The sequence below is a fragment of the Rhipicephalus microplus genome, chromosome 7 (assembly GCF_043290135.1).
Source record: "Rhipicephalus microplus isolate Deutch F79 chromosome 7, USDA_Rmic, whole genome shotgun sequence".
Lineage (NCBI taxonomy): Eukaryota > Metazoa > Arthropoda > Arachnida > Ixodida > Ixodidae > Rhipicephalus > Rhipicephalus microplus.
The window spans coordinates 16,565,819-16,580,802 of record NC_134706.1 but is presented as its reverse complement, the minus strand read 5'-3'; the positions used below and the strand labels follow the sequence as shown (position 1 = coordinate 16,580,802).

Here is a 14,984-nt window from a genome sequence, read left to right as displayed (position 1 = left end):
TTAAAGGCATCCAGGGCAAGCCGAGACCAATGCTCATGGTTTTCTCTCAGCCTGAGGGCGTCATCCCTATGCTGCTTCACGTGGATTCGTTGATCCTAAAAAGATAAGATAATGACAGACTCTTTTACAAAACGGCTTGTGACGCTACCTACTCTAAGTAAACATAGCAGCAGGGATATTCATTAATATATTTTTTGATGGTGAGCTTGTCAGCGTTATCACGAACGGGGTAGTTACGACTACTCAAGTGATAAGGCCCCTTCCGTTAATCTGTAGGCAAGTGTGCGAGGCTTTTATAGAAATTTATACCAGTAAATTGTGCTGCATCCTCAGGTAACTGTTTACCTCAGAGGACTGCACATTCCTTCAGTTGGAAGTACGCACTTGAATACCTGGTCACTTACATTTCGTTGTTGTTTTAAACACACTTTAAGATTATACTACGATGAATAATTACCCGCTGGAAAAAACAATTTTATACGATGTTGGTTTTCACAATTGTTTATTTGTTCTGATAGTTTAATGTTGTGCCTTATACATCGTCGTTATCGAGGGCGTGGCTCAATGGCTCAGCCGGATTTTTTTTTTAGGGGGGGGGGGGGGCAGGCAAGGAGGAGGTGCTCAAGCATACATTGTGTGTGTTAGGGAGGGCATTTTTATGTGTGCGTGTATATGTACACATGCAAAATAAGGAGAATGTTGAAAATATATCGAGCTTACACTGACATCACCTCACCTCCGCTGGGTAATGATGGACGTCTTCGGCGTAAGCATCCAGTGACGTGAAGGAGTCAAAACGATCCATTTCCAGGTTTTTCTACGCCCTATATCTATGGCAAGCTCTTCCCATATGTCCCGGATGTGTGGTTCGAGAAGTAGTTTCGAATGAGCGGACAGTTGGCGAGCATTCTCGGCTCCGCAGGTACTTTGCTCTGGAAACGTTTTAGAAGAAGACAGCGCGATTAAAGCTCAAAAACGTAAAGAATCTTGATTCAGTGAGGAAAGGGCTGGACTTTCTTAGACAGCGAAAAGTTTGTCAGAGACAGACAGCACACTGCAAGAAGCCACTTTTTTTCTTTCTTTCTTCTAAGCACGCACGTTTTCTTTAGTGACACAGAACTTCTGATCACACTATCAATACTATCGATAGTTTAGACACTATCGAAATATCGGTGTTTAAAAATAATATATATATAGATAACGCCATTGGTAGTAAAGTCGATAGCACTATCGATAGTACGAAACCGACCACAAGAATGCATTGAAGCATAAACTCTGATTTCCCAGTGCGTGGAACATGGTGGAGCAGAAAAAACGTGCCGGCCAAACGACAGGGAAGTTGACATGCTTGTGTTCCTTCACAGGAATTTTCTACATATAGATTACAATTGAGTTGAACTGTTAACTTGAAGGGGTAAAGAAGCCGTAACATTTAAAGGAACTCCGTGTGTTGGTGTTTATATTCGATTTCGAGGTTTCAAATAACAAGAACAAAGTGTGTTAATTGTAGGGTGTGATTGCTACCATTGTTTATGAGTTTATTTGTGGGCGTATTCCGGCATATTTACTGTTTAATAATGATTCATTCTTTTTCCCCCAAAAATACTCATAAAGAGTCATTCCAGCGAAACGTTCCAGCCATTTTGCGACCATCACAAATGCATGAAAAAAATTGTGCTGATTTACTGCTTCGGAAACAGTAAATCGGTCGAATATTTTCGAGATAAAAAACTTTTTGGTCACATGGGTGACTTCTGAATTTTCCAGAATGTTGTCTGAAGGTTGTCTGAAAAAAATTCATTTTATTTATTTATTTATTTATTTATTACATACTGCAGTCCGTAGACCAAGCAGGAGGGGCACAAAAAGGGAGCATAGCGAAAAAAGCGAACAAGTTATACAGCAAGTTAGAATACACAAAGCTACTGAAAAACAAGTCATACTAAATAGGATGCTTAGTTATACATATCTAGAAAAAAAGCGAACAAACTTCTAGAAACAGTTTCAAGCACAAAAAGTAAAGCTACACAGTTGAAATAATAAGATGAGGTATTCTAGCATTGAAATATCAACAGTGTTGATTACACAAAAGATGCATGTAGTTTTCGAAGTCGGGAATGCCACGTTCAGGAAAAACATTTGAAGGCAGTGCATTCCATTCGCTAAAGGTTCTCGGAAAGAAGGAATGTTTGAAAAAGTTAGTACATGCAAAGTAAGGTGTCAGATCATGATTGTGAGCGTGCGTGGTTTTCCTGGAAGAAGAGGGAGAGATGTATTTACTGGGATCGATATTAAACTTACGATTACGAAGCAGGAAAAGAAACTTGAGTCTGGCGATAGTTCTACGCTGTTTCAAGAGCGGAATGTTGTTAGTTGCCATAAGTGATGAAGGTGAATCAAGATTGTGATAGGCATTATAGATGAATCTTACCGCTCTCCTCTGGACCATTTCAAGTTTATAAACATCCTTTTTAAAATACGGGTCCCAGGCTACGCATGCGTACTCTAGACGGGGTCGAATAAATGTATTATATGCAAGAAGTTTGATCTGAGTTGGCGCGTTTTTTAGTTTGTGCCTAAAAGTAGCGCTGCTTGTTTCCATGCCAAATTTGGTCTACATAATAAGTGAAGGAGTCTGTGTAAGGTTTTCGATGCTCAGTAATATTAGCACAATTTTTTTGGGGATCATCGCGTGCTCCCATAGAGCTCCGTCACTCCTCTTTCGGGTAATTTTGTCTTGGAGTGTTTCTTTCTCTCGAGCAAGAATCGAGTGCGCTTGGATACCTTCCCAGTTTAGTGACAACCTTGTGTTTCTCGAGAAAAAAAAGCCTTGTTTGTCAAGTCGACAAAATCTGTTGTTCCTACCACTCATGCTAATGAAACTTGCCTGTGCAGTTGCGAGATGCTTAAAATACTCAGCTAACGACTGCCTGTCAAACGAATCGAAGTCCGTTGTAGTGGTAGGCTCTTAAGAGATTGTGCTTGCCGTTCTCCAGCGTTGATAACTTGATGTGTCCTCCGCTGCCGAGCTATCAGTGGTGTCGCCAACAACAGATGCCACGGCACGGACTCCCATGCTCTTCTCATCCGTACTCAGACCGCTGCGGCCCATGGTCTCATCGGGATTATGTCCATCCTCCATCGAGAAAAATGGCGTCTTCCGTCTCACTCGATTGGTGAGCTTCGAGCAGTCAAAGCACGAGTGTTGTTTTTGTTCGCCTCCAGCTATGGTCCACACCCACTGTAGGGGTATAGGCCGAGCGTTGAATAGTTTTATAAATATTTACACAAGTTTGCCATAAGACAAACTATACAATAGAAACATTATAAACTGTATATAGAAGTGTGGTGCTTGGTTAAAACTTATAAAAAAACTGAAAATTGCTAAGTGCGTTCCGGGCGAAAGCCTGTAACCATTCGACTGACAATACCCTGTCTATTTTTTACACTCCCCGCTCCCAGTGGAATGACATACAAACATAATGTGTGCGCATTTTTTTTCCAATTCTTTACCACGAATCAAAGCGGTACACGAGGCTAATCTGTCCCCGATTTACGTGCGTTCATATTCTCGCCCTTTGCACGTGCATCTTGCCGACACCATATTTCTCCCACGTGAGGGCGAGACACCACAGCTGGAACCCCGGTCCATGGGGCCGCACAGACACCGGTCATCGCGAATACTAGACGTTAAAGGTTCTCGCCTTAAATATGGCCTTCGCCTTGCAGTCGTAGCAGGCGAATGCATAAGGCACCTTGTGAGCAGACAAGTTCACGAGATGCCAGAAAGCGCGCAAGTTCTGGCGGGCCCAGCCGAATTAACGACGCGGGAGGAGACAGCCATGAATGCATTTGGGCTCGTCTGGTCACACGTGCCACTGGCAACAGGGGCGCACCATACCAGTGACGGCTGAAGTAGAGGGTATATGTTGGCACCAGTCATATGCCTTCGGCATTCATTCACGTCACGTAATACAAAATTCGGTATATGTTAAGCTAGCTAAATGGCCATGAGCGCGCTATGAGTGTATATCATGTAGTTATCTTTTACATGACACGCATGTGACAATCATCGCGTTTGGACGTGTCATTTACATTCGTCGTCCGTTCGCATCATGCAATACCGAAATTTGGTATATGTGAAGCCAGCGAAATGGCCACGAGCGCATGATGAGCCTGGCATGTGCTTACATACCACACATGTAATGAAGTTCTCAAAACATAGTATATTATTTTAAACACACTCTTTGTTTCACTTTACTCTCCCTCAATGATCGTTTTGGCATGTACCTGAGCCAGAGTATCCTGCTGACCTGCGCCGAGCAGATCTCGATTTCCAAGGCTCTTGTCAAGGCACTGTGCAGGCGGCTCGCTCGTTGTGACGTTTGTGTGGTTTAGTTATGAATTACTCATCCCCAACTGGTCTGCCCGCAAATATTAGTAAAAACCAAGTCTTCACAAGTGCTTCAAACTCTTATGTGTCAAACACTATTATGTATACGCGAGCTCTGCTTTTTATGCGAATAGATGTTACATAACAATACATACACGCCCGAAAGCTCCACGCTCAGTATTCGACATCATACAACCGGACCTCTGCTCAAACGAACCGAAACGATAACGTTGTTGGCGGCAGTGACATATCGTTGAAGCGCAGGACAACTCTGACGCCGAAGAGCCGAGTGTTGCAATGAAACATTGCAATAATACTTACAATGTACGTCCTGCTCTTCCGTCTAAAATATGAAGCTTAACATTTCTGATGACTTCTTGGAATACGGGCTGTCCCGTGATATTGTAAACGTGCCTTACTACTGAGAATGCATGCGATTTTGCAATAAAAAAAATGCACGCATCTCCGAGAAGTGAATCATGGCGAGAGGGCGAAGCGTCGGTTATCGCACAGGTGAGTAACCTTAAATTATCTGAGAGTTTCCCCATGTGAAGTGAATTACTTAAAGCGTGTATAAAATCTAAATTTACTTCGCCTTCCGGACGTCTTAGGCAATTGAAGGAGGATTTAGAAAATTGCCGGAGTAAAAGATAGGCCTCGAAGATAACTCCGAAAAATCTCGATTTCACCGGTGGTAGGATGACATTTTAATACGGGTACTTTGTTGGGACATATAGTGCTTGACATGTGCTTTTGTGCTACAGGTTGCCTTGAGAAGGCTCAACATCTAGGCACGTTTTAGTTAAGATCAAGTGTGTTTTCCGTCCTCGTTTTTATTGCACACTATAAAAGTGAATAACAAGTAGCGACGTGCCCAAGAATATGCACTATAACAGTATAAAAACACAACAAAAAATACAACACTGGCATTGCTGTTTATTCTGGATTGCTTTTAGCGTGAAACTGAAGTGTACATGGTATTGCATTTTGTTACCATTTCTCGCAGTTGTACACTTCTTCCAACTTTGTTCTTTCACTCCATAGTACACAAAGAAGGATGTATCATCCCGTCCTTCTTTTTTTTTCATAAGGACGTGTTGACCTTACGATGTAGCATGAGCCGCAGGGCACACGTGCTTTGGGCAGCAGTTCGGGTATACGCCGTCGGGGGTCCACTCCACGTGGCAGCCCTCATCAACTCCGATGTTCGGGCAGCTGGAAACAAGCAAAATTACGCTGTGTTCTAAATACTGCACTTTATTCAGCAAGCGGATACAATATATGCACGACGCGTCTGTCCGTACAAAGTTCGCAAAGGGCCACTGCCTCAGAATTTGAGACCACATGAAAAACACAGTTTTTGATAATCTAGCTAATGTGGATAGGCTCTGCGCAAAACTTCATAGATGTCTTCTGTTATTTTTTTTTAATAATTTCATGAGCATGATGGCTTCTGCTAATAAAGGGTTCTGAGGGTTCTGAGAATCTTTGAAGATTTTCGTGGCCCTATACGTGACTTGCGGACAGAACCGCTATTTTCGAAATCTCGCATGCTCGAAGCAAGCCAGATTTACTACTTTAAGTTATTTCAGTACATAAAACGCAATAGACTCTGTCATTCACTGGATCCTCGTGGTTCTCTGTACGATTTTCGTACTTACGCTAGAAGGACTCCGAAAACTCGAACAATCTACGGACGACAACACTCATCTTTTCAGATACCCACGTTTTTAAACAAAATCGACAGCCTCCTACATATAAATTGTACAGTTTCGAAGCATACGATCAGGATGGTACTGATCGAGAACAACATTGAACTTTCTTGACTGTCGTTCCATGTGTCCTCTTTGCCTAAGTAGTATCTGATGCTTTTTACGTGTGTGTTTTTTTCCTATGCTTCCCTGTGTATTTTGTTGTTTTTGTATATCTCTTGCAATAGCGTTGAGAAATCGCGACTTATATCTATTGGTATTCAAAACATTAGAATGGTTAGGTATATTTATGTTTACTATAAATAACACTTATTACTGTTGTATGTCTTACAGTATTTGCGCATATACCTTATGTGTTTTTGTATATTTTTGTATTTTTTCTGTATCCTGCAAAATTCCTATGTCAGCCTGTCTGCCTCACTGTATTTGGAGCAAATGCCCTTTGTCAGGCTTTCAGCCTTTTGCCTTCGCTCCATTTTCAGTACTGGCACAGAAAGAAACAAATAAAAAAGAAAGAAAGAAAGAAAGAAACAAAGAAACAAAGAAAGAAACATTTGATGTAATATGCCACAGCGATATATGCACTTCTAGCACCTCAGAGAAATGGCAAGGAACATGGACACAAATAGAGACAAAATAATAGTATCAACGCTAGAACACTAAGAATGCTAATGCTACCGTTCGTAGTGTTCCTTTGTTTTTCTATGTTTTTATGATATTTCTTGTTGCTCTTAAAGGGGTACTGACAAAATTTTCCGTTGTAGTTTTCTTTTCATCGTCATTGAGGCACTAAGAAGCTCAGAGTCTGCTGGTAAGCACGAGTGCACCCAGAAAAAAATTTATTACAACATACATTTAAAAGTTACTTTCGCTTCACTCCATACTCTGATGACACAACACGGTACGACCTTCTCTTCACGTGCTCGCACAGGACATCATGACGTTTCTAAGCCCGCTTTACTGCGTGGCTGTTGGTCAGGCACAAGTGGCGATTTTGCGTGCTTCGGAACGGGACGTGAACAAAGCTAGCCATACGTGCGGGTGATGTCAATAGAATCGACGTTGCAGTCTGACGTCGTGTTAGTGTGAATATCAATAGGTGTGCCGTTGGGAGAATTCCCTTTATTATAACTACAAAGTATCTTATCAGTACTTACACCTGCCCAAAGCCATCCCGTTAAAAAGAAGACTTGTGTGGCAGAATATTTAAACAATGCTTTGCAAATGTACCGACTATCCCAGCTAACCGCTTCATGTACTCCGTATAATTTAACGTTTTGTTCTACGAGACAATGAGGGCGTAAACGGCCAGTCATTCATTGTAAGCAAACTCGGTCGTGTACACAAAAATTTTGCCATAAATTTCACTTTGCAATCCCCAAGAAGCGCAGGGGAATGGTCTTGTGAAAAATTCATAACGTGTACACAGCAATGGCCAGCAATTAATAAAAAAAATATATCCTATCTGAAATCATTCTCGCCGTATTTTGACAAAGTAAAGTACAAAAACTCGATTAAATACTTCAAAATTGGCCCAACTTTATTTCATATTCAAGCCAAAATCTTCATCTACTTTTTTTTTCTCAATCCAAAACAAGTTTAAACGCGCGCAGGCATTCACGGCATTCGTGGTACATAAAGCTCAGAACATGTGCTGGAAATTTCACTTTTTACTTTCAAAGAAGTGCGGACGCATGTAGTTGGCATTATTTCACAGCACGTACAGCCTGAAAACAAGGACAGCTTTTACTTTATTTTTTATTCATCCTTACACCTTTCTTCCCTAATTCTTACAAGTATATGAGTGAAAAGTTCAAGGAATAGAGAAAATTCGTTCGTTCTGAGTGCTAGCTTAGAATGGAGATTCCGTTGTCTTTCAATGAAAACCAATCTTAAACATGTTGCGGCGTTGATGGAATTATCAGGCATTACTTTTGAAGATATAAATCACATGTAGCGAAACCGGGAAACGATCACACGGTCAACTTAACCCAAGTTCTTCACGCTACCATGGTATTATTTGCTTTATGGAAATAATAGTGAAGCGAGTTCTTGTCGCAACGAATAATGGCACGAGAACCAAGTGGCCGTTTTGCTTCTCTCCCAAGGGCTTCCGGTCAAGCGGTCACTTTCAATTTCCCGAATATTAAAAAAAGACAAATAATGATATAAGATTTCTTAAAACCAACAACTCTTGTTGAAGTTAAGAGTGATACTGGATACATATATCGGAGCGTAAGAGCCAGTAGGGGACAGGTAATTGTCAAAATAATTAAAAAAATTAATTGAGCGAGTTCAGTGAAACACCAAACTGCTTATTATAGAGCAGATAGAATTGTTGCGAAACCAGGTGGGGCAGATCTCAACCAAGTACCTCTTTCTGCTTAGCCTCTGAGATCGGCTTCGGCAGCTCGACGAAACAGAGCTTTGACCCAAGGAATACACCAGAACACACGTACACTGTCCTTCGAGTGTCGCTAATAGACATCTAGTCAAAGATTAGAGCCTATAATTATTTTATTACGGTGCGATAATATTATTGGCATCCTGTATAGATATTACCACGTGATCATTTTACTTTCGTCTTCAAAAAATTCCGTTTTTTTTAATTAATGAGTGCAGACAGTACCAATATCGATATGTGTCGCTAATGTTATGGCACCCGTTAGCTGAGAATTATCGCTGTCTTGTCAATGAGAGAGATTACGCAGCCTTAATTATGAGATATTAAAAAATTAGAACTGCGTTCTTGAGGTTTTTGATGGCCATTTTTTTCAAAGTAGGTGGTCTTTACTGAGTCGTTAGTTCAACCTGATATTTGTAATTAGTATATATTTTTGTAAAATGTATAAGAGTAGGAATGGTGGATGTTTGGTTATGCAGTCGCCGAGTTTGTTGGCAATGTCGACAATAAATGTTGCAACGTTGGCCTGTCTGTGACATCGTCTCACCAACTCGTTGCTCTAAGATAAGCTTTAACGACAGTTAGCCGCCTTAGCCTTTCTGCTAAGGTTTAGAATTCCGTCTTGGACTTTTCCACATTTGTAGAAGTTTTCTGTGCTCGTAAAAATATACAGGTGGTCAAAACTACACAACGTAATGATTGGCTTCTTTGAGATAAGGTTGAAGTAGCATATGACTGAAAGTTCGCTTGTTAGTTGCTTTGTTTAGACGCGAATTCGAAATCTTTCTTAAGGGCCCATATGACAAAAAGGTGCACCAACCGGTTCGTGGCCTGACGGTCCTTGGTGTCATTAAAGCAGGCAACATATCGAAAAAAAGACCGAAACACATGCTGGCATGAAGAGCAACACGAAACAATAGGTAGATTTGTTTTCGTTAGTAATCATATCTGATAACGGTTACCTTTATGATTAATAAATTGTCAAGAAAGCTAATAGGACTGACAATTGGGCTAGTTGTTAACAATTTGCCATTATGAAATAGCGACAAGAAATTAAGGAGAAATAATAGGGGGCATTGACAAAAGCCAAAAGTATATTCAAGGGCGTATAAAATACTTTCAGTTTTTTTTTTCATTTATCTGTGTGAGGGTATACGTGTGCTTCATGCAGGAAAAAAAAATCAGTTCCAATTGCGCTCGTGTGTTTTCTGTGATTTATTATATTATTATATTACATGACCCCGTTTAGTGATTTGGAATGCATTAGACAAAATATAGTTTGTCACTTTTCGAAGAATAGTTTACAGTGCTAATTCTGAAAAGCCTTCCCTCACGGGGTTTCCTCGTATTAACAAGGCGGACCACAGAGTTTCCACATAAGTTGTACGGGTTCATCATATAACGGACTGCCATACTCACAGAGTCGAGTTCACCTTACGTTCGGCCGCGTAGCACGTGGAAAGGATGCACGGATTGTTGAGCGCTTTGGTTTCACCGTCCGGAATGACGTTGCGCTGATACACGCAGGCACCTACAAGAACCACAGAAAGCGTAGGTTGATACGACAAAAAACCACACTATTCAACAAGTTAAACGTGATTGCATCACTCAAATGCACTACAGATTGACAGGACGGAGTACTGTCAATATACGAGGTAGGAATATACGAGGTACGAGGTAGGTGTGATATACGAGGTAGGAACCTCGTATATCAAACGAGGGGCTCATGATGACCTAACCGTTGAACAGTCTGTGCATTTCGCATTCGTTTTCTTTGTAGAGTGAGTGCTTTCTTTTTTGTTATTTAGAGTGCTCACACTCTTAAAAAAAGGGGGGGGGGGCGAGTAAGGACTGCAACTTTTTGTCGGACAAAATGATATTGCATGCCTTTTTTTTTTATTACCGCCCTACGCAAGGCACTTCTATAGCGTGCAAGGCATGTGCGTTATCAGCGAAACACAGCATTGATTATTACGAGAGTGGCGAGCACAGAGTTTTCAAGAAAGAGAATGCAATGAAACAGGATAGACCTTAATGCTGTGTGACAGAAATATGCCCTTTTAACAACGAAGCTCTCTTTGGTCGAGGCTTTTAAGTCCAGGACCCGTGGTAACGCTGGTCGACATCATAAGTAGGTATGTGCCATGAAAATTAAGTAAATCTTATTTCTCAGCCCAGGTCCACTGAAAATGGGGCAGCAGCTGCTGGCCCCATTTTCAGTCAGCCCAACAAACTAGTCAGCTCAACAAACGAGTATGTACCACAGAAATCTGTGCGGCCTATGAGAGAAGCGTCATTATCATAAATGCGTATACTGCATGGAGATTGACTAAACCTCCCTACATACACCTGCAACTAAACAGGAAGAGGGCACACTTGACCCCACAACTCGCGTGACATATAGTCGCACTACGGTCACGTCATACCTTGTGGTTGTAAATGATGGTAGCCGTACTACTACCTCGAAGCTTAAGAAATATTGCATAAAAATCCTGAGCCCAGACGGCTTTGCAAGGTTTGCTACGCTTTTTGCAGACAACTGGCCTCAGAGACAGACTTTAGTGTCTTATTCTCTTTGATCTTGCTGTTCGTTTTTCGCTATTTTTTATTTTCTCTCTCTCTCTTTGCAACATTTGTTTTTTATCATCTTTTATTCCCCTCACCCCTTTCCCACGCACAAGGTAGGCAGTCGGTGTAAGAGTTGTCTTACCTCTCTGTCCTTCCACTTAATCTTTCCTCCTCCTCCTCCTTCCTAACAATAGTAGTAATAGGGACGAATTATTTGAGAGACTGGTAAGACACAGAAAGTTGATATTCTGAAGAAGGGACGGCCACCAACTTTGCTGAGTCATCAGTGCCCGCGAAGCAGAGCTGGTTAGTGTTTTCACTTGATCTTCTCGTACAGTGCGGTATATACTCAATATGAGTTTTGATGCCACTCCGCATATTTAAACGGTATTTAGTTGTCCCGAGGCTGACAACCCCAGGTCTACAAAGCGAGACCGAATTATCTGTGGGGGCAAATTCGATTCAACATATCGACTCATCATCATGGTGAACATTAGCAGCATTAGACAGTGAAGTACATCATTAGGAAAAAGAAATAAGGGGGACTGTAGAAGCGAGATAATGACGAACGTGTCTGCAGTGTATACCAGCGGACACACACAGAGACTACACTGAGAGACAGGCGAACTAAAAGTGCCTTTTTGCGTAGTCTTTGTGCGCCTTCGCTGATATTATGGGAGCACTCAGCAGCGCTGCCAGAATTCTCAATGCGGGCGAAGGATGCTCGAGTTTCATGTACTTTAATAGCGTGCCCATTAAAAGACCCCAGGTGACGAAAACTACCCGGACTTTCCACTACAGCGTCTCTCGTAATCATGCCGTGTTTTCGGGGCATTGAACCTCAACAAATACTGTTATGAAAGCTTTCAATCAGTAACAACTAGTCCCCATTAGTGCATTAACAAGTGACGAACACTTCCTTCCTCAGCCTTTTCTTAACAGCATTCCGGCTTTTTTTGTGTGTATCGCTCCTTTCATCTTGAATATGAATGTAAACTGACTCGCTCGCATGGCTACGCGCATCGACTATTGATTACAAGCATTATTTTTATATACAACTTGGTAGCAAACAGGGCACGAGCCCTGTTAACCTCCCTGCTTTTTCTATGGTTTTTTTTTCTTCCTTCCTTGCTAGGAAAAATATGATTAAAGCGCAATTTCATCGCTCTGGCTGCCCATAGCTGCTAACAGATTTTCCACGTGCACCTGCTGGTTGGAACTCCCACAAGCAATGCCATTTCTCATGGTTCACGATGCCAGGCTGAGTGCTGAAATTTTTCCGTCAGCTGTAGAAAAGTGGTGTTTCGTACGCGAAAACGGAACACACTTCAAGATATATCGTGTTTTAAAATGACCCGTAAAACAAAGGCTCAAAATAGCAGAGAAGTTAACTACCAACAGTTTCGATTTCTTCAGGAGTGAAGCTTTCTGCACTTGTGTGTACATAATTATGACGAGAACAAGGTGAAATTGTGATGGAATGACATCGGAGCCTTGAAACAGTAATATCGGGGGTTTTGCGTTCCCAAGACGCGATATGATTATGAGAGACACCCTGGTGAAGGGCTCTGAAAATTTAGACGATCTGGTGTTTTTTCACGTACTGACATCGCACAGGACACGGGCCTCTAGCATTTTCACTTCCACTGAAATGCGACGGATGTGACGGGGATCGAACCCACGACCTTCCGGTCAGCAGCCGAACACCCTTGCTATAAGTTCCACCGAGGCGGTTCATCAGCGCCTTGGCTTTGAATCCTCGTCACGACGCTAGCCCGGTGTGATTTCAACGTTTTTTTTTTTTTTTCAGTATAGGAGGTTCTAGAGAACCGTCAAGCAAAGTACGAAAATAACGTGCTGGGTTGGCAATAACAGGTGAAGTCACACTCAATTCGCACGAAATAATCTTGGCCATAACGTAGTTATGACCAAGTATAACCAAGTAAACTGGTGCACCATTAAATCAAGAAAATAAAAAAAAGCTACTGCGGTACTTACCATCTTCCACCGTCACATTTTTGGTCACGTAGGTGTGGCCGCGCTCTTGGACGTCGCCGCAAACGACGCTTATCACGACGAGAAGGAAAGCCCCGAAAGTACGCATCTTCGAAGACTTGGGCTGCTGCTACTCGTCACGAATGCGCACTGACATGTGCGCACTTCAGCTTCGAGTCGCTTATATTGGCTACGAAGGACCTCGTTAACGATGCGACTAAGACGAAACCAACAGGAGGCGCATTGCAGAAAAACATTTTCTCTTTTTTTTTTGGGGGTGGGGGGGGGGGGTGGTTGCTTGTCGCAGTCGTTTTCTAAGCAATTAGGTGAGACTACAAAACCTTTGCTCGGAGTCGCGCATTGTCTGAAGAGAAATGCGTGAACGAGGAGGCGTCGGTTTCTGGCAGTTTTCTGTCTTCTTTATTGGAAGACGAGCGCGCGTGTCAGCGTTACTCGGTCAGAAACAACCTTAGCTATCGCGAGTTCGCTGTTTTCACGGTGTATTCCACGACGTGTTCAGTCATGCGTGAAGTCAGCGCAGTGGGACGGCTGCAAGACGTAACTGCCGCCGTCTTCGACACGCAGAATAAGCAAACAAACGTTACGTATGCATTGACAACAAGCAAAAGAAAAAAGAAAGCTTAAACTTGCGGTTTCACCGAATCTTCAGAGTTAATAGTGGTATTGTTTTCTAAAAGACAGCAACCACACCTGTTGAACTAGCTTTTCGGTAATTTCTAATTACTTCAAGCCTCCATCCTTTTCTTAACCACGGCCTTGTTTGAAGTATAGGCAGCGAAAGGAACGGTTCGGCAACTATAAACCGACTTTTAAGACGGCGCTGAAGGTTTCACATAGTAAAGTGTAAACAGAAGAGCAAGCCTTGAGCTCAATCACCTAAACACTTGTAAACGCTTTCTTAAACCTTTCAGACACCACCTATGAAGAACTGTATGTAAATGTGTCAAATCACTACTACGTTACTACAGGGCTCTCAATATTCTATTGCAACAAGAACAATTAGAAAACTATTGACTTCATGAGTGCTATAGCAACTCATCCTAATTAAGTTGTAGTTAAATATCTGTTTACTCTGAAGTCATAGATGTTCATTTTTGTCATAAATAGAATAAAATCTGAGGCTATAGGAATTTAGTGCAAATTCTTTTTTGTTGATGTCCATGTGGAGCGAATAAATATTCTTCTTTTCGCATTGCTCACAGGAAGCGGCACGTTGCACCACTCGTCGAAAGTGGTAGTGCCTTCAGAGGCGTTCAGAGGCATTTCAAGGCGGCGTAGCCACGAGCATTTTCTTTATGCGCGTTTTCTCGCTTATGAAGCGCCTACCACATCAAGCGTGGAGTTTTAGGGGTCATGAAAGGGTAATTTGCACTCTTTCAACGTATTTATCAATGATCTGCCTAATGAGATGAGGGTTCTAATCGAGCCAGCGTCCTCAAACGACCCAAGACGTGAAATGCGACATAATTTATAAAAAATGAATTGATTAACTTTTTAATTAGGTGACACAGCCTGTAAGGTCCAACGGGACAGTCTCTTTCTTTCGTGCAAAGAGCTTATCGGCACTGGTAAGTTTCGAAAAAGCGCCACCGACAATTTTGTGCTTAGGTATAAAAGGCGAAAAAAACATCGAAAGGTCTTCATCCCGTACCTTATAGGGGCGCTGCAGGTCCTCTCCCAAAATTTGACGTATGGCTTCATTAAAATAGCTTACGATCTACAGTTGTATAAGTGTTAAGAATCCATGAAGCACGTGTAAAGTCACAGGGATTAAGCGCACGCTTCAAACACTTTCTTTCTTTCTTCGCACTAGTTAGTCAGTTGAACGCATCCAGGAAATGACGTGAGAAGCGGACAAGACCCTGCAAGCGGGCACTTACAGAGTGCACGC

General features: G+C 42.1%; 1 protein-coding gene across 1 annotated transcript; it reads right to left on the bottom strand.

The window, feature by feature from the left end:
• Nucleotides 1-5,309: 5,309 nt before the first annotated feature.
• LOC119180042 (complement inhibitor CirpT3) lies at nucleotides 5,310-13,281 on the bottom strand. The gene is made up of 3 exons (XM_037431173.2): nucleotides 13,076-13,281; nucleotides 9,929-10,040; nucleotides 5,310-5,608 (listed from the first exon to the last, which is right to left on the bottom strand). The coding sequence occupies exons 1-3, from the start codon at nucleotides 13,179-13,181 to the stop codon at nucleotides 5,497-5,499; spliced, it is 330 nt and encodes a 109-aa protein (XP_037287070.2). The 5' UTR covers nucleotides 13,182-13,281; the 3' UTR covers nucleotides 5,310-5,496.
• Nucleotides 13,282-14,984: the final 1,703 nt, after the last annotated feature.